The sequence below is a fragment of the Sturnus vulgaris genome, chromosome 14 (genome assembly GCF_052056855.1).
Source record: "Sturnus vulgaris isolate bStuVul1 chromosome 14, bStuVul1.hap1, whole genome shotgun sequence".
NCBI classification, from domain to species: Eukaryota; Metazoa; Chordata; class Aves; order Passeriformes; family Sturnidae; genus Sturnus; species Sturnus vulgaris.
In genome coordinates this window covers 18,030,441-18,056,849 of record NC_142256.1, presented here as the reverse complement: position 1 = coordinate 18,056,849, position 26,409 = coordinate 18,030,441, and the positions used below count along the sequence as shown (strand labels likewise).

The following is a 26,409-nucleotide window of genomic DNA, read 5'->3' as shown; positions in this document are numbered from 1 at the left end:
GACACTGGAAAAGCCTTTGCAGCAGCCTTGATTGTCTGTCACTGAAAGAAAGATCATGCTTCCGTTGTGCAAGATTCTCAGTGTAACTTTCATGGTTACATGAAAGCTGAATGTTAACTGCCATCATTTGCAGCATGAGCTCCTTGGGCTCTTACCAGGCATTCCTTTGTGTGCAGTAAAGGGGTAAAAGCACTGTGGTAGGTGTTTCACAAAAGCCATAGCATCATCTAAGCGGTACCATCATCAAAGGGACACAGCAGCACCAGGGACTGTTTTTGTAGAGGGATGCAGGTAGGGGTAAGGGATACAAGGCTCTCACCCTGGGGTTCCTCGCTTACGACAGCTTCCATGTTCTCTCCTTTCACATACTCCGTGTTCAGTCCCTCTGAGAAGTACAATAAACAGAGTGAGATGGGAAGGGTAGAAAGTAAAATTATTTGCTTTGATGCCTTAAAAGCTCTGGAAATGGGCCTCGGAGCTGTAACAGCCGAGATGCCTTTTTGAAACCTCTGCAGTGACAGCAGCACAGAAGCCTCGATAACCCACAGCCAGTGCTGAGACCTTCTGGGCTTCAAAGTGCCCATGGAGCTCCTGGCAGGCACAGCTCCAGCTCTTTTGTCTGAGGCTCCTGCTCATCTTTATCAGGCAGGGCAGCCCAACTAACTCCTGTAAAAGGTGCTCAGCTCTGAGGAATGCAGGAGGAGGGAGGAAAGCTTCCCGGACAGGACTGCCGTGCAGCGAGGGCTGCACCTCAGCACAGATATGTGCCACAGCCTTTAAAGCTATTTATGCTTTAAAGCTATGTTATGCAGAGCTCCAAGAAGTAGTTCAGAACAGGGCTGTGGTGATGAAGCAGGATCACAGTGGGGTGTCAAATCCTAAGTCCCTTATTTAAATGCAAAGAAGTTCCCAATATTACCAAGTGGAGCCGAGGCCAAGGAGCAAGGCTAGGCACTGGTGGGCAGGGGTGGCTGCAGGAGAGTGGGCAGGAGAAAGGGAGTGGTCCAACTCAGAGCTGAAGGTGAATTTAGACAGTCTGGGGTGTGCCATGGACCTCAGGCATCCTCAGAAGCTCCTCTGAGGGACTACTGTGGGGAAAGGCAGAGGTGGGAGTGCTGTGCTAATTGTTGCATTCATTAGAGAGACACCAGGGAAGGGGATTTGGGTGCTGGTCTGCAAATGAAGCCTGAGGCAAACAGGCCATGCAGCACACACTTTTCAGGCATCTGTAACTTGTTTGCACATCTAAATATGACTCAGGGTGTGGCAGGTACTGCCTGTGCCTCACCACCATGTTTGGATAAGGCTCATTGGTATCTCCCGGGGAGATAGGGAAGGAGGGAGGCAGGGAATGGTGCTGGGGTCAAGCCGAAGGAGTGTGGTGGGAGCCTCAGGTAGCAATGGGGCAGCTGCTGCCTCCAAGACGGAAAAGGTTCTGCAACTGGCTAAAAAACCTTCATATAGTCTCCATGCCAGCAGAGACACTGCAGCCAGCGGCTGGCCAAGCTCTGGAAGCAGGAGAGACACAGCAAGAACTCAGGGACACCAAGAGGCTGAGCAACAGCCCAGGGCATGGCTGGCGAGTATGAGGTGAAGTGTAAGAAAAGAAAGTGGGATGAAGAGTTCTAGGCAGCATTGTGCATGTCCTTTAGAGGAATCATCAGCAAATGCTCCTCAGAAGAGACTCAAAGTTGAAGGACAGCTGGGCAAGAGAAAGAACCAAACCTATTCCTCCATGTGCCAAGAGAGCGGTCACTGCACACCACCACTGCCTCCACTCAGACGTGTTTTGGTGGAATAACACCAAATGCCATTTATGTTTTCCAATAAAAAGCAGCAGCTGACGGCTCTTAGATTTCTGTCATGCACTGCAATGCATCTGAGGCCTGACATTAGCCCAGCATGCCGTATCTGATGGCTTAAATTAATCTTCCTTTATAATTAACTTTAAATTTCCTGCTGCCTTTCTGGGGCTTTGTGTCTCTCAGCTTCCTCCTCATCAAAGCCTTTACTCCATTTTTTTTATTATTTATTCTTGCTAAAATATCATTTAAGTGGGGGTAATAAACAGGGGTGTTTCTTTCCATCACATTCCTTTGACTTTTCCTGCTGATCTAATTTACCAAAATGCTGTTTGTTTCAGGCACAACTGGGAAAATAGCATGATTCCAACAGAAATTTCCAATCCCAAACACCCTTTCCCTAGAGCAAATGGGACTCACAGGAGATTTCAACTGATTAATTAAAAAAAAAACTTGTAACTCAGCTCTTTGTAACCTCTCTCTCATAAAGAGCTGCAAGGAGCCCACCATGGTCAGGTGAGTGCTGTGGCCTGAGGCTGTGAGGATGGATCCTCCTGCAATGCCTGCACCAAGCAGCTTTAAGGGACAGCTCATGCAAAAGGTGTTTTACGGTAATAATTTTGCTGTTTAATTTGCAATTTACTGCAGTAATTGTCATGAACCTGCTGAGGGTGCAGTGGGCTGAAGCCCCAGATGCACACACTGCCCCTACTTCCTTCCCTGCAGCCTGGTGAGTTTTTACAGCTTGCTGAGATTTGGGAGAGTTTGGTTTGTTTATTTTGGGGTGGGATGGTTTTGGTTTTTTTCATATTTACTGTGTTTGATAATGATGGTTTAGTCTTGGGCTGTTTGTGTGGGGTGTGAGGAGCAGTGTGAGCCCTGGGGGTGGCAGTGGGTCCTGTGGCTGCCGCTGCTGGTGGGTTCCTGTCTGTGCAAAGCCTGACATGGGGGGGCTCAATGACCTGCGGCAGGGGCTTTGTTCTGCCAGCTAGAGGGCACTGGATGGAGAATGGCAGTGGGGCTCGGGGTAAAACAGGTGCTTGCTGTGTGCCCTGGGGTGCTTGGGGAAGGACTTACGCTGGATGCTGAAGCAGAACTTCTTCTGCTGGTAGGAGATGTAGCTGGAGACAGCCCCAATGAGTGCCATGGCCAGGCCGCTGACGATGCCGGCGATTGTCCCTGTCTCTGCCACTGTGGGGCACAGAGGGAGCTTTGTGATGGGCACACACACCACCCCTTCAGTCTCACCATCCACTGTGACACCTACCTCTGCTGTAGTCGTTGTCGGTGTTGCCACTGGCACCTGCAGAGACACAATCCGGTCAGTACCCCTGTACTCTCCTACACATAGGAGAGAGGTAGCAGGGCAGCCCTGGCCTGGGGTTGGGCAGATGCCTCCATGGGATGAAGCACTTCTGCTGCCCCACACTCCACTGTGCTGCTTGTTTTTGCTTCTGAGGGCTTTGAGGCTGCTCCTCTCCCTCTGTGTATGCATGGGGGGAGTTTTGGGGGATCCTCTGCATGAGACACCTCTGCCTGTGTCTGACAATTACCCTCACCCTCACCTTTTACATTTCCACTGTCAAGGGAACACCTGAAGGGCTGTCAAAGTCTTACACAGCACACATCATAGGGAGGTCACTGGCTGAGCTCCATCATGTCAGGGAGCTTTCAATTGGCTCCCTGAAGTCTATTTTGACATCACCTTCCCTGGAGAAACTGGGCTGGGAGGAGAAGCTGCTCCCACTAAGAAACTGCAGTCCTTGCTGAGTCACTTACATCTTGAATTTATGGAAGCAGGTCGGCACTGTACTAATACCTCTGATGCATCTTGTCCTTGGCACAGGGATTTATTAAATGTTGTTTAGGCTCGTGGTGTTCAGCTCTTTATGTGACTGCTTTTAATATTTAATGCTGTGGATCCTTGTGAACGACTTATACGATTGTTGCTGGATTTCCCCTTTGTTGCAGACATTGGTGGTCGTGTGGTGAAAGGCAAATGAAGGCATGTACCCATGCATGGCACCAGGGTGCCCTCGAGGTGATAGAGGAGACACAGGTCCCATCTGCCCTGGTGCAGTTGGAGCTGCAGAGCCTCCACAGAATCAAAACCACGCATCTCCAATGGCTGGCACCAGACATGACCACAGAGGCCAAGAACTTCTCCCTTGGCTCCATGGCTGAGACCGCTTTAGCTCCTGCCATGGAGGTGAGCACTGCTCTGCACAGGGCTCTTTCTAGGAGCTGGGGGTTACCCCGAGCTATGACTGCTAAAGAAAACAACTGTACGTAGGTCATCACTTACCCTTCTTCTTGTCTGGGCTGTAGCCACCATCCACAATGCTGGCCAGGTCATCATCTGAAAATCCTTTAAAAGAAATGGGAACAAACTGTTTGGCACCTGAGGGAGCCATAGCTGTGCCAGAGGTTGGGATCATGGGCTGCTCCATCCCCACTTGGTCAAAAAAGCAGTACTGCTTCTCTCACAATTACCAGATGTTAACCATGAATTATTTTAAGGTAATAGAAGAAATAATAACTGACTAGTTTAAATGCTACTGTATTTTTTTAAACTTAAATGACTGATTTTTAAGAGTGATGATGACTGATAATCACAAATTATGGATAATTTAAGAGTTAATTAAATGTTTTGGTGGTCAGCCTCGGCTGAGATTGGAGGAGGCAGGAAGAAGTGGTTTGTGTGTGCTGTGGCCATGCTGCTGGGGATCAGTGAGCCCCTGGTTGCAGTAGCTGGGCTTGGGGTCTTGCAGGCAGGAGTTGACCCTTAACCTTCCCAGAGGGACAGAACAGCCCAGGGGGAAAATTGAGCACCAGCATGTTTTGGTACACATGAAAAAGTTACCTTGTAGTGGGCAAGTCAAATTAATGCAGGATAAATACAGAGAAACAGGGTCTGTGAATCTGCAGCTGAATGAGTGGCGCTGTTGAACATCTCAGCTCCAGTTCCAGAGGGAGCCCTGGGGTGCAGCAAGGTGCTCCCAAGGTAGGAGCAGAGACCCAACACCGGGACAGCAAAAGGCTCTTCCTCTGATGCTGTGCATTGGGAAGGATTTCCTTTGCCTTAACAGCCTGGAAGAGACTGCCTTATTCATCAGCTTACCACAAAACCCAGATTTATGGGCTTACTAATGAGTGTGAAAAGAATGAAAGCCCTGACTATGCTGGAGCCCGGAGAGGTCCCAGGCAGTCCAGGGAGCAGTGATGCTAGGGGAATGTGTGTGCTGGTTTGTGGCCAGTGCCACATTCCAGCAGTTCAACGCCTCAACCTTTCCTGCAGGAGCCTGAAAACTCAGCAAGCCCAGAATACCAAAGTGCAGACAAGTCATCTAGTTCTTACAATGTAATAAAATACCTGACTGTTAATTACACATGTGAGCAGGGTATACAGCCATCCCAACATCAATAAACCAGCCGTGCAAAGTCTGTTTCCCAGACTGTTTCAAGTGCTCAGGGGAGCAATCCTCACAGACAAATGATTCATTCACTGGAACATTTCAGAGATGAAAAAAGAACGCTCCCAGCCCATAGGGTGTGTTAGACCAGGACCTGAGCCTGCTCAAGATTTACATGTTGGCAGCGACTGTGAACCCCAGCAGCCCATGTTCTCGGTTAAAGAGGGGGAATGGGGGGAACTCAATACAACCTCCACAATTTAATGGATCAGAAGAGACCCTGGGAGAAAAAACCTGCACAGACAGGGAGGAAATCCTTAGGAAGAGCCCCTTTCTGCCAGGGACCATTGAGGAAGAGGATTCTTCCCTCCCCAGGATCAAGCTGCCTGGGGAAATGTCCCCACTGCGAGCAGGCAGGACAGTACCTGTTTCTTTTTGTCCCATCACTTGGTGGGAATGGTGTCAGATTGGGAAGGATCTCCTACAGGCCTCAGGGAACAGCAGGGCTGGTAGCAAGCAGGACAGAGAGGAGATGTCAGCCTACCTTCACCTGGCCTTATATCTGGCCTCCCAGCATCTTTCCCATCATTCTTATCATCAAGGGCATCGGCCAAGTTAAAATCCATAGGATCCTTTTCTAGAAAACAAGACTAGGGTTAGCAGTACGGTGATAGGCTGAGGAACTATGCAATTAATTCATTAATCAGGGAAAACCACCGTTGAAAGAGATGAAGCTCCAGACATAAGGATTTCCCAATTCTGCTATGGGGCCTCATAGCAGATCTTCCAAACCTATCCTGTTCCATGCCCTCATACTGCTGTGGTGGGAAATACCACGTCCTTCCTCCAGAAACAGTGTTCCCATGGCTGGAGTGCCAGGTAATCAGATAAATAAGGCCAGTAGGAGAAGTCAGAGCCAAACTGGTGCCGTGAGGGCCCAGCTAGTAGAAGGGAAGGAGGTGGCTGTACCATGCTCATGTGCTGGCTGGAACAGCCTGTGACTTAATTCCTTGGAGTTATTTTCCTCTCTGAATGCTCAGTTGGTCCCCCAAGCTGCCTGGCTCTGACAGAGGATATTGTCTCTGATAAACAGCAGCTAAAACCCCGGCATGGAGCCAACTGAGTTCCTCAGCCCTCCCACCAGTGCACTCCTGAGTTTATTATGATCCAAACCAAAACCCTGCCTGGGCAGGCAGCAGAATTCCCGGCTGGGTGCCCTGAGCCTGTGGGTGTCTGCCAGTGGAGCCCAACGTGGCTGTGCCACGACAGAGAGCACAACCAGCTCACATCCTTCCAGCAAGCATGGGAATGAAACATGGTCCAGAAACCACCAAGGTCCCCCAGAAAATGCAGGGTAATGCTCAGATGTCCAGTCCTCTCTGTGGTTTTTAATACTTGTTTTTTTCTCAAGGTGTTTCAGGTGAGCAAACAGACCAGAGGTTGGAAAAACCAGGACAAGGGCAGTACCACCATCATGACACTTCCCAAATCCTCCCCGTGCCAGCAGCAGAGGCGGAGTGAAGCAGCAGGGGCTGTGGAGATTACACTTACCTGGGTTATGCTTAGGGGAGGCTCTTGTAGTTTTTGGCTGCTTAGTCGTAGTGGTGCGAATGACATCCCAAAAGCCGTTGTCTGAAGGGAGGGAAAAAAAAAAGACCAAAATGATGTTACCTTCTGAAACAAGTTCAGATGAATGTTGTGTGGGGAAACCCCCACCCTGCTGTGAGACTGGGGCTGCACTGGGCCAGCTCACTGCTCTGGTCTATACACAATTTCAGCTGATACTGGGGGCACCCCTCTCTCTGGGTGCCCTGGGGATGCTCAAGCCTCTGGGGAGCCCTGCATTACCTGGCTTCCCTGGCCTGGGGAAGGGCTTGGGAGTTGGATTGGCTGGTTTGGTGGTAGTCTTCACAGGAGTGTCAAAGAAATCAGCCAAATCGAAGTCTGCAGGAGAGAGAGGATTGTTATACTCCTGTTTGTGGGGATGGCACAAGGCCGTTGGCAAACACCCTGCTCTGTGGGTGTTGTGCAATAGTACTGCACCTTTGCCAGGGCCTCCCACGTCAGGCTGGAGCTGGAAAGGGTGTCCAGCCACTATGCTGCTTAATCGTGACCTACAACAAAAGCTTCCGAAAAGCCTGGCCACCATTTCAGTACCCCCCATCCAAGCTGTGGCTGCTGCTCAGCCCCAGCAATCCCAAAATAATTCACTTTTGGGGGAGTCCTGCTGGTACCTGTAGCATCTTCTGAAACCTGGTGCAGATGAGAAGGGGCTGTGGGACTGAGCCAGTGAGTGGCTGGGACGCTGCTCCCTGTGCAACCGCCCTTGAGTGACCTTGAGCTGAGTGGGGTTTGCACAGAGAGGGGCCAAGGCACAGGAATCTACTGCAGGAGCCACTCAGTGCCATGATTAATCCAAAAAACACTCCCTGGGGAAGAAGCAACTGGTTGAGACAAAGCCTCAGCCTCCACACGTGTCCATTTCCCAGGGGGAGTTTACTGGATCGAATAACCTCTTGTTCAGGCTGTGATCCAAACACTGAAGCCCTGCATCTTGTCTCTAGCAAAGACCACGGTGGCAAAGGAGATAGACAATTGAATTTGCCTAAATTTGTAACAAGATCCTGATGCAGGGGTGAGCGGATTTACTTCTGAGCGCTCCTCTGATGCAGTTTATTGCAGGCACCTCCAGTGGGACTGAGCAACCCTTCGGCTCCTGTGACCATGCTATATTTAACAGTGACTGGCCAGAACTGAGCCAGAGGAGATGCTGGCAATAAAACTCATGTGAATTTAAGGGAGCTTCCTCAACCGTGGCACTGCTGGGAGCTGGCCATCCAGCACATTTGATGTAGACCAACAGTCAGAGACCCGTTCTCCCCTGTATGGGAGTCTCACCAAGATGGAACTTTCCATGGAGGCTGGGTATCTTGGAATAAATAAAGGAAGGAAAATATCCTCTGGACTTCCTCCTGGAAGGAAAGCTAGCAGGAGCCATGCAGACAGGAATAAAAACTCTTGTGTGGTTGAGCAGTGATTTGTGTCTTCTCCATTAGGATACTAAAAAGTGTGCAAAATTCTGCCTTGGTTGTAAATGCTCCACTGCCACTCACCTTCAGCATGGACAGAAATATCAATATTGCATTTCTTTGGCTGCACAGTAACAGTGCAGGTGCACATACCATCTTTGCTCCATCTTCCCTATGGGTAAATAAAGGGGTCCCAAAGCAGCTGCTGAGGCAGCAGCACTCAGCCACACACGAGCAGCCCAAGGGGACTCACACAGCTCAATCCCACAGGAAGCACACCCCACACTGAGCTGAGATGATGTGCATGCAAGGTCTTACCTGTCCCACCTGCTGGCTTTCTGGGGCCCTTGGGAGTGGCTATGACAAAACAGATGGGGAGGAAAAGTGTTAGTCATAGGCATCACCAAAAATCTCACCTCTGGATTGAGAATGAATGGCAAAGATTTCAACCACAACTTTCTGACATCTGCATTTGTAAACGCAGGGCACAGGGTCATGAACACCCTGCACACAATGTGTGGCCACAGGGATCAGTACTGCCCATGGGTGAAAATGGAGCCAGTGCTCCACAGGACACTGCTGCCTTGAGCTGAGCCAGCATCCCATCCCAGCTGGTGAAGAGCAGGGAGCTGCAACAATCTGCTCTAAGGCTCTAAGGATGCAGCAGCAGACAGGCAAGGGCAGATGCTGTACAGAACAGCACGGAAACCAGCAGTGAGTTGCCAATGTTTTGGTGTCCCTGGCCTTGTCAGTCAGTCCAATGACAGATGATTTCCCTTGCTGTGTTATGCACAGGAGGTTCCCTGTCAGCTGGAGGACTTTCAGTGACACACTGATACTCAGATCCCAACACCCCTGGCTGCTCCTGGACTAAAACTAGCTACAGCCAGCCCATTGAGAGGGGAGAAAGGGAGCAATATGGAAACCACTGCCTATTAATAGTGGCTGGCTTTACCAAGTATATGAATAAATTATGAGCAAGAGCTGTGGTTGCTCCATTCCCATTAATTTCCGGAGTGGTGTTGCTGGGCTTCATTTCCAGCATGCTGGTATGGTTTGATGTGACCCAACTCCAGACCCTTGGTTGCGTTACTCTGGGGCTGACAAAATGAATCCAGAGTGGGATGCAGCACTTGAGGAGGCCATGGGGACAGTGCTGCCTCTTCCCTTCCCTCACTGCAGGGACTCTAGCTTGCAGAATGCCACTTTCCTTCCACATGAGGTGGCCATTAGTCATTTCTAACCAGGTCTCCTCACATGCTGCATTAAAGGGCTTTTGCAAAATCCTAGATGAGCCACATCAGTCCTGTGACCAAGTCTGATACCCCATGGCCTATCCTGGCACACTGCAGGAGATCTGCAGAGAGCATCCTCTATTCCACATAGATTCTAGAGTAATACAGCTCAAGTGTCCATCTGTTGTTAGACTACAGCACAAGAGGTTTCAAACACTATTACAACTTTCCCTTTGATACACGTGGGTATATTCTGCCTGATCCCAGAGCTTGGCATCACTCATGGAGCAATCCTCACCACTGCTCCGCCAGGTGCTGGGTCTGGGGACAGCCACCATGAACTGCCTGGGGAGTGCTGGGCAGCAAGGGGAGCCAGAGATGTGTGTGAGTGCACAGTGGTCTTGGGCTCAGCCCTTGGCACTGGGGAAAGGCGTGTGACATTTCCCAAGGAGGGAGATGAGCCTCCTCCCATCCCTCAGCTGCTGTGCTGGCAGTTAGGTTTTGTCCCTGGGGTGTAGAACACCAAAATACTGAATGCTGCATGCCAGCAGTGAGGCACCCCCTGAGGAAGTGAGCTTCTTTTGACCGATGGGCTACACTGGAACTCCAGTGAAGCAGAGCAGTGACGTCACGCACCGTTTGCTTTCCCGGGCACCACACTGCAATGGGAGCAGGGAAGGACCCAGTGCCACCCGCCCCTGCCTGGTCAGACACAGCGAGCTGCCCTCTCCAGCTGGAGAAGGAGTGGCTGATGCACTGGTTCCAGGCCAACAGGGCCAGGCCTGGTGGTAGGCATTACTGAGTGATGCAAGGAAGCTAAAAGGGCAAGTTCAGTGCCATTGCTACCTCAGAGCACAGGTGTGCTGTGCCTCTGTGGTTCCTCACAGGAGTCAGAAAGCAAAGAGCACCTGGTCAGCAGCCAGCTTCTCCAGGACCATCCCCAGCTCCACCTGTGTGCAAAGCCAGACCCTGTGTCTCCCAAGCAGAGAGGATGAAACAGTTGTATAAACTGCATCTATTAACATGTTTTCTCCTCTTTAAAACAATGAATAAATGTGACTTACGTCGCCTGGTGATGGCATCTTCTAGGTTGAAGTCATCTGTGTCATCCCCATAACCTGGAGACAAAGAATCAGCACTGGTTTTACTCACTCCACGTAGAGTAAACCACCTTTAAATAAGGCATGGCTAGACTTGTTTGCTCAAATTGCTTTAGTTTTTTGCTGTTTTTTTCCAAGCCTCACCCAACACTGGTGATGAGGAAGACATCAGCCCTCTCCAAATGCTGTGACTGTTAAATGCAGAGCAGCCATCTCTGGATTTTCCATTTGTCTGCCCTAATGGATGTGGTATAAAGACACATGTTATGCTTAAATTTGGCAAGAAGGGCCTACCAATTCATCTCTCAAGCTGCTCCTCATCTCTGGCTGTGCTTACAATTATATGATTGCTAAACACCATGAAAACATTGGGACAGTGCAGACAAATTTGGTGCCAAACAAAAAAGCCCTATGCCCCTCTTCTTCTCAAGTGCCTTTCAACATCAAAGGCTTTGCATGAAAAAGCTGCTGCTGGCTGCCAAGCACAACTGAGCATTTCAGAGGCCACCTGCATCTTTCTGCCTTGGAAATGTGAACCAGGACCAAACCCCCATCCCAGGGATATACATAACAGTCACAGGCAGGTTTTTTTTTTGTTAGAGATGCCTCACCATAACTCCAGTCCCATATTCCAGGGATAACTCAGGGCTACATCATCTTCTTCTGCAACAGGGCCAGCTAATTCTTTTTCTCTGTCTCTTTTTTGCATGGCATTAATTACTGTTGACTTACCCTAGTTCTGGACGTATTTGTCTTGATAAATTCATGCTTTTACATCTCGGAGCATGCTGAGTAATTAATATCCTTTGGGTTTGCTAAGTACTGCAGCACTGCAAGAGAACATTAAAATGGATTTCCTCTTATTCCTACCGCTAAATGGATTTAGCTATTGCCACCTGAGCTCCAGTGTGCTTCATGAATAAATTTAAAGCTTTACTGACAAGGACAATAACAATGGGAAGGCACCAGTCCATCAGAAAGCAAGTATCAGTGTTTCAGTGAAAAACTTCTACTGAGAGTGGTCGCTAAGTACTGCAACAGCTGCAGTTCAGGTTCCACTTACTCATATATCACCTCTCATCGTCATTTGTCATCCGTTAAATGTACACTCAGCAGCCCTGAGAGTGATGTATGTGATGTGTGTGCAGAGGCAGGGGCTGGGAAGTCGCTGTGGGCTTCTCCCCCCTGGCAAAGGCTCGAGACATTAGGCACTGCTGGAGGGGGTGTATAAAGAATGAGTGTCCCAGGCCACACTGTTTTTCTCATCGAGCTGAATGATGCCAACTCTTCCCTTCGAGCCTGGAGGAATGGCCAGCAGCAGGCGATGCAGGGAAAATCCGTGTGTAATCCACAGGGAGAGGCATGTGGAAGAGCCTCTTGCTCAGCACAGCAGGACTGTGTCTGCTACCCTCAGCCTCCTTCTATGCTTCTCTCCTCCCTTCCCAAAACTTTTCCCTCCTGGGCTTTATTGCTGGTGAAATACTGGCACTGCGAGACAGGCGATGCTCTCCTGCTCTGACAGCCTGGGTGAAGCCACAAGGTTAACAAGTGGTCTGTCAGTGTGAAGGAGTGAAGTTACGGGGGAAGAAGAGAGGAGGAAGAAATGTGCAAGACCATCCACAGTGCTGAAAAACACCTGCCCAGCTCCAGGGCTTGCACAGGGAGCTGCCAAACCACCAACATCCCTGCTGAGATTCAACACACTCATCACTGTGCTGGCCAACTGCCCCAACCTTGTCAGTCTGACAATTTCGTGCAGTCTTCCTTTCCCAGAATTGCTTTTTCCCCAGTCTTTACTGGATTTCCAGGAACTAACAGGACTCCATAATTTTTGTCTTTCTACTTAAAAGCATGCTTAAAAACAGGCAGAAGGTGAAACCCACATCACATCTCTGGTGGAATGAGCATTACCAACCTGAATGAGGAAAATGTTCCGTCATCATGTGAGCTGGCAGGAGAGATGTGGTGGCAGCAACAACTCACATTGTTATGCCAGGAGCCCTCCCTTCCCTTTCCCTCACTGCCTCTGCTCTCCATGATTAAGTCAATATTAAGGCACTGACTTGCTGCACGCTGAGCCCTGTGTTATTGTATCCTTTCCATGCTTTGCCTTCAGTGCAGGAGCCCAAATACTGAGTGGAGGAGTGAATAGTTGCAGGGTATGTACAGCTCACATGTTCTAATGAAGGGCTGTTGAGGGTTGTGGGGCTGGACAGAGATGTCCCCCCAGTGGGGACATGGACCCAGCAGGGAACACAGTGTCCCAAAAAATGAGCTCCCCCCACCTGGCTTTGGGGCTCCCTGGACCTGGCAGCTGAGAAGCACTTACAACCTCCCTGGGTTTGGTGACGGCTCCCTTGGCAACTCTCCCCACAGGATGCGAGGAGGGTGCCCCTTCCAAAAGCACTCTCCAAAGAGCCAGCTGGCACATGAGGGGGCCAAGGTGGGCAAAAGGTGCTCAGGAACCCCCATCCTCATGGGGCTGAGGTAAACAACAACTGCTAAAGAGTCCTCAGCTGGAGCTGCATCCTGGGGGCTTTCCCCACACTGGCGGGAGAGGTGGGAATGTTGCCCAAGCGAGTGTTGGGAAAACTATGGATGCACTGAATTGCCCAGTAAAACCTTCCCAAGGAGCGGCAGTGCTTGGCACAGCCCGTTACCCAAGGCTTTCTCAACACTGTCCATGGCAAACTGACATCCTTTTCCAAGATTCCCCTAGGCATTGGCAAGGATTAATAATAGACTGCCAGTTAATTGAAGCTGACAATATCTCTTTTTCATGCAAAGGGTGTTACAGAGCTGTATTAGACCTTTTATAGATCAATAACCAAGCACTGCTGTCACAGGCACACAAACTCCCCTGCTCACTCCAACAGATAAGACTGGAATGCTCTCCTCATTCTTTTACTCTGTTATTAAGTTGTAACAAATCTGGTACTTCATGGCTAGACACTGAAAACCCCACTAGGTCTTGGTACACGTGTTTAGCGTGCACATGCAGTTGTTTGGAGGCAGCACTGCTGCTCCCTGCACTGTCTTGTGCAATCCCTTTGCTCCTAGGGCCCTGACACTGCTCCACAATGACTGGAAGAGTGGACTTCCAAAGCCCATCCTCTGATGGGTAACTCATGCACAGCACAGACTATCTTTACAGTAAGGGTTTATACTATCTGGGAGAGGTTGGGGCCCATAATAGCACTCACAAGCTGCTGAGCTGCAGCAAAGCTTGTCTACAATGCCCATGAAGCAGTCAGGGTTGTGCCCTAACATGTCACCTCCCCATAGGACATCCCCACCTCCAACCTGTTTATAGGGCCACTATAGCAGTGATATGCAAAACCTCCCTTTGCTGGTTGCTCAGTGCTGGGGAGCAGTATGGGATCCTTGGTGGGGCTGGTGACTAGGCTAGTTTGGGCTATATTTTTCCCTACCCTTGCACTGGGTCTTTGGAAGAACTCTGCTCTTTGGCTGCTGGGAGAAAATGCACATTCCCTGGGGCAACTGGGGGCAATTCCAGCCCTGTGTGCCACCAGCCAAGGGCAGTGGAGCACCCATGGGACTGCAGCTCTATGGTGAGGCAAGAATAGGCAAATGAGATATGTTTCCCATATTTTTATTTAATTGACAATCCACAGAGACCAAGCTGGGACATCACATGGCACCCAATATGAATCCCCCAAAGCCAGACTGGGGAGGTGGGGGGATCCCAAGCCTGCAGCTGTGTTCAGTAGAAGCTGTAGAACAGGGGTGAGAGTTATGGCCCAGCCAGCACTGCAGACTGCCCCCCCCCGCGCGCCCGCGGCTTGCTGAGTCCCCTTGCCTTGCCGGGAGTATTTTTAATCAGAGCTAGCTGCTCTTTGAAGGCAGAAGGTTTTTGTGCCTTAATGTATTCTCTCCTCATTATTTTCTGTAGCAGGCAGCTCAAACACACAATTGTACTCATCAGCTTTTTAGTTTTTACAATTATATATATACTCTAATTAAGCCCCTCTGTGTGACAAAGTTTGAATTACAGTATCATAATTCACCCAGTATATTGCCAGGCCGTCTGCAGCACTAAGAGAGAGGTGATTCCATTTTTAGCGCAAGCCTACGGATCTCTTTGTGCAATATATATGTATTTAGCTTCCCTGGAAATAGAGAGCCTGTGACGGTACGAGATTGACAGCCTGAGAGATTACACAGGAGAATGCAAAGCATGTACAAGGGCAGCAGGAAGTAATTCCAACTACCTGACTTTTATGCATCCAGCTTAGGAGCAATGCAGTGGGCGGGGAAACAAGAGGAAAACAGAAAGTATTGTGGTGTCCCCAGTGACCAACTTCATCTTTTTGGCTCCAAGTTATGATGCTGGCATTCGTGGGTGGGTGGGTGGCCCTGAGACTGGGCACCCACAGCTGTGCTGGGACCTCTGGAGAGGGTGCTGGGAAGGAGGGGTTTGGGAGCAGAGCTGTGTTGCTGGACCTCTGGGCTGCATCCTCGCAGTGGGGTTTCTGCCATCTCAGCAGAGATACAGCCCCAAAAGTCTGTTGGAAGTAAATGGCTGTTCCTCCATGGGCATGGGTCTGTCCTGCAGCACCTGGGGTGCCTGGGGTAGCACTGAGTGTCCCCAAGGAGCTCTGCTGGTGCAGGTGATGGCACACCACCACCAGCTAGAGCAGAACAGATCCTAGTCAGGGCAGAGCTTCCCACTCGCCAATGCCTCCACCACTGCTGTGTGAGTACTGGCCCCAGACACTGCCAAATGTGTGGGAAATTTACTTCCAAATCTTCAATTCTTGCTGACTGCTAAGGCCAAAGCACTGTTCATGTGTGCAGGGAGACCACTGCTCCTTCACATCTGGGGTGTCACAGACAGTCTCTGGTAGCAGTGCTGGTGGAGCAGGTGGCCGAGGGAAGCTTCTGTGTAGCTGCACTGCTCCCTGCAGAGAGGCCAAGCTGCCTCCTCAGCACAGGTAGCTCTGTCTTGAAAACATTGAACTTCCAATCTATCTCCTCAGCTGCTACCAGGGAAGACTGGCTGCCCTGCACAAACAAGCTGTCAGCAGGGGTGGAAAGGCTCTGCTGAGAAGCAAAGCGTGGGAGAAAGAGCCCCCTGCATCCACTCCAGCAGTGGGACCAACAGCTGATGCTGGGGATACATCAATCCAGCCCAGGGCATGACCAGTAAAGAGCAGTGGGACACATTCCCCCAGCTGGGATGACCCCTGCTCCTCCAGGGGATGAGGGAATGCTGCCGTCCTTGCTCTTTATTCTCAGTGAAACAATTTTGATTTTCAGAAGTACTAATCAAAAAACGCTCTTGATTATGGCAAAAACAACCTCTGCTGAATTTTTTTTAATGCAATTAACAAGGGTGTATGGTAATTCCAAGCAATCTCACTCTTGAGATTAAAGGAAAGCCTGCCAGGAAGCATATGAATAAAGCTTTAAGATGAGAATTTGCATAATGAAGACTTTCTCTTTGTGGAGGGTCTGATGGTGGTCGTGTTTGAAACCTATTCAGGGAAATGCCTAAAAGCCTACACTACAGCCAGGGCTCTGCTGTCCTGACCCGTGCAGGCTCCAGCACCTACGCTGCCCTCAGGTCCCTGCTGGGAACCTCAGCTCCACGACAACCCCAGGTCTGCCCTTTTCTCCAGCCAGGGGTCCTGAATAGGGCAGGAGAGGCAGCACAGCCCCAGTGCAAGCTCTGAAGTCTGCAGCTCAGGGCAACACACCTCACTTGGGCTCCAAGCCACAGGATAACACCACGGTTCTGTGTGCTGAGGCAGCTGCATGAGAAGCAAGTGTCTGTTGCAATTTGATTTCAAGGCTTACTAGGAATAGTATCAATTATTCGACGGTGATACCCAATAAGCTCTACACCCACCAGGAGTGATGGAGCTGGTGAGGAAAACGTGACCAGCAAAACCAGCCTGCATCAGGCTCCTTCCCAGCAGACATCACTGGCACCACGACGTGGGGCTTGGCCAAAACGGCGTCCTGGTAAGCAGAAGGTAAGCCCTCCCTGGGACCTGCCAGGCCACACACTGGATGCTCAAGGGATGCAGTGCCCATCCAGCCTGCAACACACTCAAGGCTGCATGAATGTCCGATCACATCTTCTCCCTACCTGCTGTGGAAGGACAGACCTCCAGCTTGCTTCCAAAGCAGCTAAAGAAGCAGCACCACCCCTTATGCCCTACCATGTCCCACAGCCCCAGCGGAGCAGCTGGGGGCTCAGTCTGTGCTGCCAAGGCCACACCAGGAGCTGCCAGCAGTTCCCTCTGCAGACACCAGACAAAAAAAACAGCAGGGAGGAGCTTCCCATCTGCTGCCCTCTTGCACAGCCTTTCCCACTCCTCCACAGCAAGAACTAAAACCTCAGAGGGAAGCGCCTTTGACTTGTCTTTGCCAACAGCTGGTAACTGGCTTGCACAGAACCCATCCTATTTACCTCTGGCACAGAGGCTACAAGGAACCCTTGAAAGCTGAGGGCCCCTACCACAGACAGATAAACACCTCTAGGTGCCAACAGCAACCCTGAGCAGCTCTGAGGGAAAGCAAAGCACCATCAAGGTCAGTAGGACCACAGCCAGGAAAGGCTTTGTACGGCGGTTTCCCATTAAGTGCCTTGGGCTGGCAGCGGATGGCCAGGTCTGCCCCATCTCTGACTCCTCTCTCTGACGCCATGTGAAACAAATGTTTCAGCAGCTCTTCCATCACAGGATAGTCAGAGATCAGGCAGCCCTGCTCTGGCAACACAAGATACCAATCTAAACAGTTTTCTTCAGTATCAGCACTCAAAGATTTCCAGGTTTCCAGGGCTCTCTGCCATCTCAGTGCATGAAGCAGGTGATGTTTTCTAAGCAACTTTAATATGATAGCTGTTCTTTGAGGTTTGTGTCAAAGAGGACTCTGCCACAGCACTGCCAAAACCTGCTTTCAATTAGTCCCAGATCAATTGCACCCAGAACAAAAGGCTGAAAGGTTTAAATCAGAAATATTTAAGGTTCCTCCCCTTCTGGGCCGTGCCTAAGCCCAGCTCTATTCCTGTAATGAAGATGGGGTGATGCCCAACTTTCTGTGCCTGGAGTGGCTACCAGGACATTGTGGCCAAGGACTAAGGAGGGCAAGCTCAACCTGTCTCAGCCCTCACAGGAGCTCTGCAAATCTCTGAGTCCCCCTGGGACTGTGGGAAAATGCCCCAGGTGTAACCCTCAATAACTTAAAGGTGTATCTGATAAGAAAGTGAACTGGTTTCCCTTTCCACTTTCTTGCTATTTGTTTGGGAATTTTTTAAGGAAGAATTATGTATATACCTGTCAGGGGTTAGGTTTCTTTCCGTTTGTTCCTTCTTACCTATAGAATTTTTCCCATGGGTTGCTGGGAGATGCTGACTGCGGTACTTAGAGGTACTTGAGAGAACAAACGGTTGGCTGGGCCCAGGTAAAAGGAGGGCGGGGTGGGGCAGTCGCTAGCTCTCTGGCTCTGCGGCTTTCAGAGGACACGCTTGCTTGGAAGCTGCTGTTGCTTGGGTAAAGGAATTCGCCATAACCCAGTCCGGACCTGCTGCCACTGCTTCTTCTTCTGTGGGGTGAGCCTCTGCTCGTGAGAGCAGCCACTGACCTGGGACCTTATTAACACCTACCTCACTAAAAGAGGGACTTATCACCATCTGCTCATGTTCCCGAGAACCCTGAGCCCCCTGTCCCTGCCCTGCTCAGAGCCAGGCTGTCGCTGCCCCAGTCCCGCCGCTCCTTCGGCGCTGCTCTGGGTTTGTCTGCGCTGTAGCCCCGCACCGCCTGCCCTGCCGAGACATCCCTCAGTTCCAGCTACTGCCGCGGAATTCTCTGATACATCTTGTCCACCAGTCCGAGACCTTTTGCTCATTCCTGCCGTTCCAGCTTAGTGCTCTTCAGAGTCCTTCAGGGGCACCGGGACTGACTGCCCCAGGGCTTTGTGAAGCAAAGCCTCTCCTTCCTTTGCCGTCTGGGACAAGAAAGCTGTCACGGGGTCCTGGTCCCAGTTTGTTATTAATTCCATAGTTGTTGTTGTTTTGTTTGCCTTTTTAGACATACTAGTAGAGAACTGTTATTCTTATCTTCATATCGTTGCCTGAGAGTCCCTTAATTTCAAAATTATAATAATTCGGAGGGAGGGGGTTTACATTCTTCAATCCAAGGGAGGGTCCTGCCTTCCCTAGCAGATACCTGTCTTTCCAACCAAGAAGTACCTATAGGGGAAAGGATGTGGACAGCATCATTATTTTATTCCCACCCCCCAACCACTTTGCAAGAAGCCGGGGGAAATTAGCACAGAACTGCACAGGACGGAGAATGGTAAAAGATGACTTTTCAGTGATGGAAAAAAGCAACAGTGTCACCCTGAGCTTGGGTTTGTCCCCACCAGATGCTGTGTGCAGGCCTCTGCAGGAGAATGGATTACTGCCCTGGCAGCAAATGAAGTGGAAATGTGGGGGTGCTATGATCACTGCCCAGCAGGCACCAGCCTGCTTTCCCCAGACAGAGACAGTCTGGTGCAGCACTGCTGACATCCAGTCCTGTCAGTGACAGGCAGGCTGGGACACGAGCAGGATCTGAGCTGAAACCACTATAGGGGTAACCCTGGCACTCCCTGTGCCCAAGTGGAGCCCTATTGTCCTGAGGATGACTGAGTACCTGCCTGCCATGGGAAGTGGGGCATGAATTCCTTGGTTTGCTTTACCTGATAAACTGCCTTTATCTCAACACATGAGTTTTCTCACTTTTACCCTTCCAATCCTTTCCCCCATCCCAACGTGGAGGGAGTGAGCGAATGGCTGTGTGGGGCTGAGATGCCAACTGGGATTACACCAAAACAGCTGCTTCCAAGTTTTCTTGCCTGCTGAGAAATATTACAATGTACATTCACATCAACCATTTGATTTCTGCTTACACATTAGGTAATGACTATGAATTTGTCAATTGCCAAAGATGCCTGTTTATCAGCCTGAGAACAAATTGTGGCATGAAAGCATTTTGCTCATAGCTCAATGCAGAACAACTGATGACAAAGTCAGTGATGCAGGAGCCCAAAGAAAACTGAAGCAGGAGATTAAATGCTTATCAGTTGATTCCCGATGGAAAAAGGTTGCTTTCATCAGATAAAGAGGAGGTGCTGTAGTTAAAAGTAGGTAAATAGATAATTACATGGTAAAAATGCTGGTGCATCACTTGGGATGTGATGCTCCTGTTGTACTGTGCTATTTAAAATCAGAAGCAGAGTAGTACTGGGAATGAAGACTCAGATAATGCTGATAGATGGAGCAGGCTCTGGGAGAGCATGGGGTCTCAGCCTTCTCCTCTGGCTGAAGGTATCTGTCTGCCATGTCACCACAGCTGCACTGCGGGGCTCCTGCCTGGCCACTGCTGTCCCCGCCTTCCTACAGCACCTCCTCGTGCAAACACAGGGTATTCGGGTCAGGTGGGGAGAGGCTGAGACTACAGCCTGTGCTGCTCACTGTCTGCACACTCCTTGCCCACCCACACTCCCACTATGCTCTGGGTCATTCGGCTCGGGTGCTCCTGGAGCATCACAGATCCAGGTGGTGCTGCCAAAGGAAGGAGACAGGGTGGAGAGACAGCAGGATGGGGGGCTGTACCCTCCAAGTAGGAAGCAGCAACTTGGAAATAATTTTGAGCAGGCGATGCAGGAACTGGTGGTGATTTTTAACCACCCAGTCAGCAACTGAGAGCCCACCCCTCCTGGCTTGCCCACAGGGAGGGAAGCTGTGCCACATCCCTCAGCCTTTTCCAACAGCTTGCTTTCAATAAGGTGAGTTTGGCTTCTTGCTTTCATAGAGTCTGAAGAAGTCTGAAAAGAGGGGTTTGGGGTGCGTATCTAGCTTCTTCTACTTCCCATGCCCAGCACATGCTGCATCCCCATCACGTGGAGAACAGGCGCTGTATAATCAGAGCACTCTGTGCTATTAATGTGGCATTTAATAATTTAAACATAAAATTAGGTGCTCAGTGAGTTCAAAGAGAAATCCAGCAACAGGTCTCTTGCTCTCTGTGACCCTACTCGGAGAAGAAATAGTACCAACACTTACAAACCCAACTAACTGCAAACTATTGTGGCTCTGAGATGTTCTCTGTGAAAGTATAAATAATTTACTCAGTTAAGACCATCATTCCAAAAAAGAAAGAAGGAATACACTATCTTTTCAAATATATGTTTAACCTTACTTTAAAATGCTCTATTTTCTGCACGAGGAAAAGACATGTTTGGCATCTGTGGGTGTTTTTAAAAGCATAAGGAAAGCTCAGCACTGTCCTGGGGTGGGGGGGTGGGGGGGAGAGGGGCACTAGTTGGAAATAACAAACTCCAGTTTCTTCAAATAATTACAGAGAACTGCATGGCATGGGTTCAGTGTCTCTTGACAGTGCAAGAAACAGTGTCACCAGCAGCAGTAGCTGGGGCCTGGCAAGTGGGGCCAGGCTGAACATCCACCCCAGCAGAAGCACCTGGAGTAGAACCCAGCCTGGCTAGGTCACAAAGCAGGGGCTCAGAACAGGCTTGCAACAGCTGGACACATCATCCTGGATGGGATGGTTTGATTTTGGGGGGGCATGCAACCACTTCTGCTTATCATTGCATTGACCTAAGGTTGCAGGGTGATTTTAGGTTAGACATTAGGAGGAATTTATTCACTGAAAGGGTGATTAAACATTGGAATGGACTGCCCAAGAAGATGGTGGAGGCACTGTCCCTGGAGACGTTTAAGAGACTGGACATGGCACTCGGTGTCATTGTGTGGTTGACATGGTGGTCTTTGGTCATAGGTTGGACTCAATGACCTCACAGGTCTTTTCAAACCTAATTGATTCTGTGATTCTCTGGCCAAAAGAACTTCTAGGGTGAGAAAATGTGCTAAGTGAAGCTGCATCAATTCTGGGTCTTTCTACCTCTTCAGGCACTGTAGTGGAAATTACCCAAAGCTCCAAGAGGAAGGCTGTGTACCAGACGGCAGGATGGGACCTGGGGAGGTTTTTATTCTAAATGAGTCCATTCTAAAATTTTTACTCTAAATCAGTCTGGCATTATTTTCACTCAGATTTTCTTGTCTGGAAAGATGACCCAAGTCCTGCAGTAGCACGAACACCTGACTGGTCACCACAGAGACATCCCACCAAGCTGCTCAAGTTCACCCCGCAGAGAGATCATAGAGAGATCTGACATTAAGATAGAGACATTCCTCAAGTTCCTACCCCTAAAAAGACACTTTTGTCAGGAGACAAAGCTTTATGGACACAGACTAATGTGCTGTTCAAAATGTCATCAGCTATATAACATCTGTTCTGCAGCAAAAGCACCTCTTCTGCCATCCACACCTGTGGCTGGAAACCTCTTCTGCTTGTTTAGCTTTTGCCTTCTAACCTCCTAGAGCCAGAGCTGCAGTTACCCCTAAACACCCAATCCAAAGCATGTTCTTCTGAAGCAGGATTTCAGCAAGATTATTCCAACTTTGACAAGTTCTTTTCACCCAGAGTCCTTTGTGCATGGGCAAAGAGAGCATTTCAAAGGGCAAGCAAAATTCTGAGCAGCTCTCTTTCCCCAGCACTTTATTTGCTGGAGACAACCCTGTACCAGCCTGCAGAGCCTTCCAACAGCAGAATGATGCTGCTCTCAGTATCCCTCCTCTCTGAGCCGCCACCTCCAAAATCTTGCCAATGCCTCTGGTTTTGCTTGCTTTGGTTTTGTTAACATATGTGCGTGGTGACTGCACTAGATCCCTACAGGAGCCTAGCCATCTCCTTTTCTGAAGATGCTGTTCATTTGGTTGGGAAACAGAGCACTCACTCAGCTTCAGCATTCTGCCTGTGGCCCCACTCTCCTCCCACAGTAAGTTTCTGTGTTTCCTAGACAGATATGTATATAAATATCGGAGTATGGCACACTTAATTAATGCGTACATGTTCAAATATCAGAGATAATTTGTAAGAAAACAAATTTGGCTTCTCCTGCTTTGTTATATGCACTAAAGACATTATCTAAGTAAAAATTATTCTTTAAATTTCTTACTTTGACTCGCCACTGATACCTAGAAATTTTAACTTTAATAACACAATCATGTATTATAACAAAGATTTTTAGCAGCTTTATACAATGCTGCCATGTCCTTCAGTTTCAACAACAATGCCAAACTAAGACTTTCTCTTCTACTCCAAATAATTCCTCCTTGCAACTCTTCTGGAACATCCATGGTGAGTGATCCTAGCACGTGACAGGGCATAGAGACACAGGGTCACTTGGCATGGGCACTCCCTTTTCTGCCAGCTGCATCCATGGTTTCCCAGTGCAAAGCAGAGCCCAGACACCTAAGAAAAACATCTGGAAAAGAGATGGCTCCTTTCTGCTTTGTCCACACTCTCCGCTCGACACTGTCATGTGGCACTGGTGCAGGGGAGACACCTGCAGTGACTGCAGCCATCTGTTCAAGAGTTATATATAGCTAATTATCCTGTCTAATATTGCTTTCATATTTAAGTAATTATTGTAATTGCTGGTAGGTGCTGGTAGTCACACTTGAGAGGAGAGGTGATCTGTGAGATGCTGCCTATGAAAACACAGGTGTCAATACAGCTTGTCAGTGCTGAGGCAGCAATTTTTGGAGGACATGCTCAACTGCTCCTTATCATAGTTTGCAAAGTTTTTATTCAGCCTTTTCTTACAAAATGTAAGGCACAAAAACTGCACATGCCCCTTCTGCCTGGTCTGCAAGAGGAAACCTTGTGCTCCCTTCAAAAAGCCCTCAGATGTCATATTTACCAGCTTTCCATGAAAACACATCAATGCATTTCTGTACTGGCTTATGAGACAGGACAGGAGAGGAGAAAATAACAAGAGTGGAACGTTTCTTGTTTGACTCTTGCTGTTTTCCACAAGCATGTGATTAACCCTGGATGACTCATAAACATGAAACATAACTATGTTTTTGAAAAGTCACAGATTTGTGAATTTAAAACGCCCTGCAACAGTGCTGGCATAGGGAATGCTTGCCTCTGGCTACAGCCAAGAGGCTTTGCAGGGTGTTTGCTTTTCTCCACTGTCTCAAAATACTTTAATGCTTCTTCTGCTCCCCAATACACTGGGAATACGCCAGAGTGTAACAGCACCAGCAAATGGGTCGGTGCCTTAGAAGCAATGCCTGTTTCCAGCACGGCAGCCACACACAGATGGGCTGTGGGCAGAGGCAGCCTGGAGGCACAGATGGATGCGGCACAGCTGTATTTGATAGCCCACTGATATGGCACTGAAGCACACAGCCATGAACGAAGGGAAATGCACTAGAATTTGATCAAAGAGAAACCCAAACCCATTTCTTTCAATTAAAAAGTGAAGTTTGCTCCTGCTTTACTGGGCAGTCACAGACAAGACACACATCAATCTTGTGTCAGCAGTGGATCTGGACCACAGATTCAGGAATCACGCTAAGTACTGATTTTGTTGTTTGTTACCCTTAGTTCTTGGTAGTTTGTAAATCTCTGAGCTTCCAAGAGAACGGCCTGCACACAGCCTGCCTTCAGCACTGCTGGAGCGACTGTTTCAGAACAAGAAGCCGAAAAAAAAAAAAGCCAGGGAACAGAAACAATGAAGAAGTGTGTGATTTCTATTGCTGCTGTTCTTAAGAAATGGCATAGAATGCTTTGCCTGGGAAACCCGCTGCCTTCCCACCACCCGTTATTTTCCCATGGGTACAGGATGATGGTAGGGAGGTTGTATTAGCATACCCAAAAGGCATGTTCAGTGCTCAGGTGGGGAAGAGATCCCAAGGCTCTCTCAGGGTGCTGCAAAGCTGTTCCAACACATTTGAGAGAGAGAGCGAGGAGCAGGCACCCACCCATGGGTTGGGAGAGCCACTGCCAGAATACACCGGGGAGGAACCAGAGGCTGTGTGGAAAGGCTGTGCCACACACCAGCATCTCGCTTCTGTGTCCCATGTCAACAAGGCTCTGCAGGGGAGGGGAGGCAAAAGCCCACTTCCCCATACACAACGCTCGCCATGGAGAGGCAACTTAAAGCAGTTCGGAGAGGAGACAAACTTCAATTACCTGGGAAGCCTCAGGCTGGCAGGAATGACTTATGAATGTTTCAGCGAAATTCATTGTGATACAAACACAGCCAAGGATATTTAAGAGAGGGACTCTGCAGCCCAAGAGCTCCAAAACGCAACAGAACAGCATTTTTGTTTGCCTACACTGCAAACAACACAGAATGCAAATAGCTTTAATACTGACTAATCAGATTTCTTTTTTATTTTAACCTAAAATCAGGATTTTATGCACTGTATCAGCACAGCTCAGCCTGCCAAACTGATAGCCATTAATTACAAAGGCAGCCGCTAACCTGGTCAGCATAAGCAGCTCTGTACCACGCTGTTACCATTCTAGGTGCACAAACAGGTAAGTACCAAATGCAAACAAACTAATTCCAGGCGGACTTATGGAAAAACTAATCTATTCCAACAGCAAAAACTGCTTGGGGTTCAGTTCGCTATCTGCTTTGACGCTGATATCTTCTAACCAGTTTGTGCTTGCCGGGTGCCTCCTAGCTAACAGCAGATTTTGTTTAGAAAAACTTTCCTGAGGCCTTTACATAACTGCAATCTATTTTCTCAATATAACCTTTAGAAGGACCTTTCTTTTCAATTCAAACACAGAGCTTTTTAAGAGTACTGTTGGGTTTTTTTAAGGAGACAAAGAGTTGTGGTAAGTTTTGCATTGATCTTAATTTCTTTCTCCCCACCCTCCTAAAAACAGGATTTTTTTTTTGCCTTCCTGGCTGCCTCTCAGCTGGGACTGATTTCTGGGTTAGACTGTTCTGATCTGCAGAAATAACAGTGGGACAAAACGACTGAGAATACAACCAGCAGCCCGACAAATTTGGGTCACATAGAGAATCCGCTAATCCAACAGCTCAGCGAGCAGAGAGACAAACTCCTTTCGCGGCGACTCCACGGCTACCGCTGTTTAGGATTAGCTGAGCCCCAGGCTGCTCCAGAGCTTTACACCTACAGCATCGCACATCTTAAGCATCGCTGTAACACTGTCACTCGAAGGCAAACGCTGCGCTCCGAGATGCGTCCGTCACCAGCACTGTCACCTAACGCAGGGCTCGAGCCGCCTTGCCTGTGGGTACCGGTGCGGAACCGGACCCATCGCGAACGGGGGGAGCAGGGACAGGGGAGTCGGAGGTGGGCAGAGCCCAGGGTGAGGATCGGGAGAAGGAAAGGGGACAATAATCGCCTGTGGCCCGGCCCTGAAGCACAGGCTGGCACTCCGCCATCCGCTGCGGAGTCGGGGTGCTCTGCGCAGGGTGGGGCTCTAAGGGTGCAGCCCCCTGCTTAAGGCGATCCCCTAGGGGTGCATCCTCCCAGCTGGGGCTCCTCCTCGAGGCGCATCTCTCCGGCCCCGTGAGCCCTGCCGGGGCAGGCTTCGTGCTACCAGGGGAAATACCCAGCCCGGGAATCCCCCAGGCGAGGGAGCCGCAATCCCTACATCCCCCAGGGAGAGCATCGAGGTGACCCTGGCCGGAGGCGATGGTCCGCCGTTCACGGGCCAGGCCCGGCGCCGCGATCATGCGCACACCACGCAGCGCCTCCCAGGCCCCCCTCTCCCCCCGGGCCGCCCCCTCCCGCCGCCGCCTGGCCCGGGCCGCCCTACCTGCGCCCAACAGCGCGACGAAGACCAGAAGCAGCCACAGGAAGCGGCGGCCAGCCATGGCGCGGCGGGGCTCCGTCTGGCGCGGGCTCGGCTCCCGTCTCTGCCAGGGCGGGACGCGGCCGTGAGGGGCGGGCACTCCGC

The 26,409-nt window shown here is 49.8% G+C and overlaps 1 protein-coding gene across 1 annotated transcript in view; it reads right to left on the bottom strand.

The window, feature by feature from the left end:
* Positions 1-26,409, bottom strand: part of CD99L2 (CD99 molecule like 2) — a 30,467-nt gene extending 4,058 nt beyond the window's left edge. The window contains exons 1-10 of the mRNA XM_014881564.2: positions 26,269-26,409; positions 10,544-10,597; positions 8,563-8,601; positions 7,064-7,159; positions 6,767-6,847; positions 5,760-5,852; positions 4,108-4,170; positions 3,070-3,105; positions 2,880-2,993; positions 320-385 (exon numbers count right to left, since the gene is read on the bottom strand). Coding sequence (XP_014737050.1) covers positions 320-385; positions 2,880-2,993; positions 3,070-3,105; positions 4,108-4,170; positions 5,760-5,852; positions 6,767-6,847; positions 7,064-7,159; positions 8,563-8,601; positions 10,544-10,597; positions 26,269-26,326 — 700 coding nt within the window. The 5' untranslated portion in view covers positions 26,327-26,409. The remainder of the gene's footprint in view (positions 1-319; positions 386-2,879; positions 2,994-3,069; positions 3,106-4,107; positions 4,171-5,759; positions 5,853-6,766; positions 6,848-7,063; positions 7,160-8,562; positions 8,602-10,543; positions 10,598-26,268) is intronic.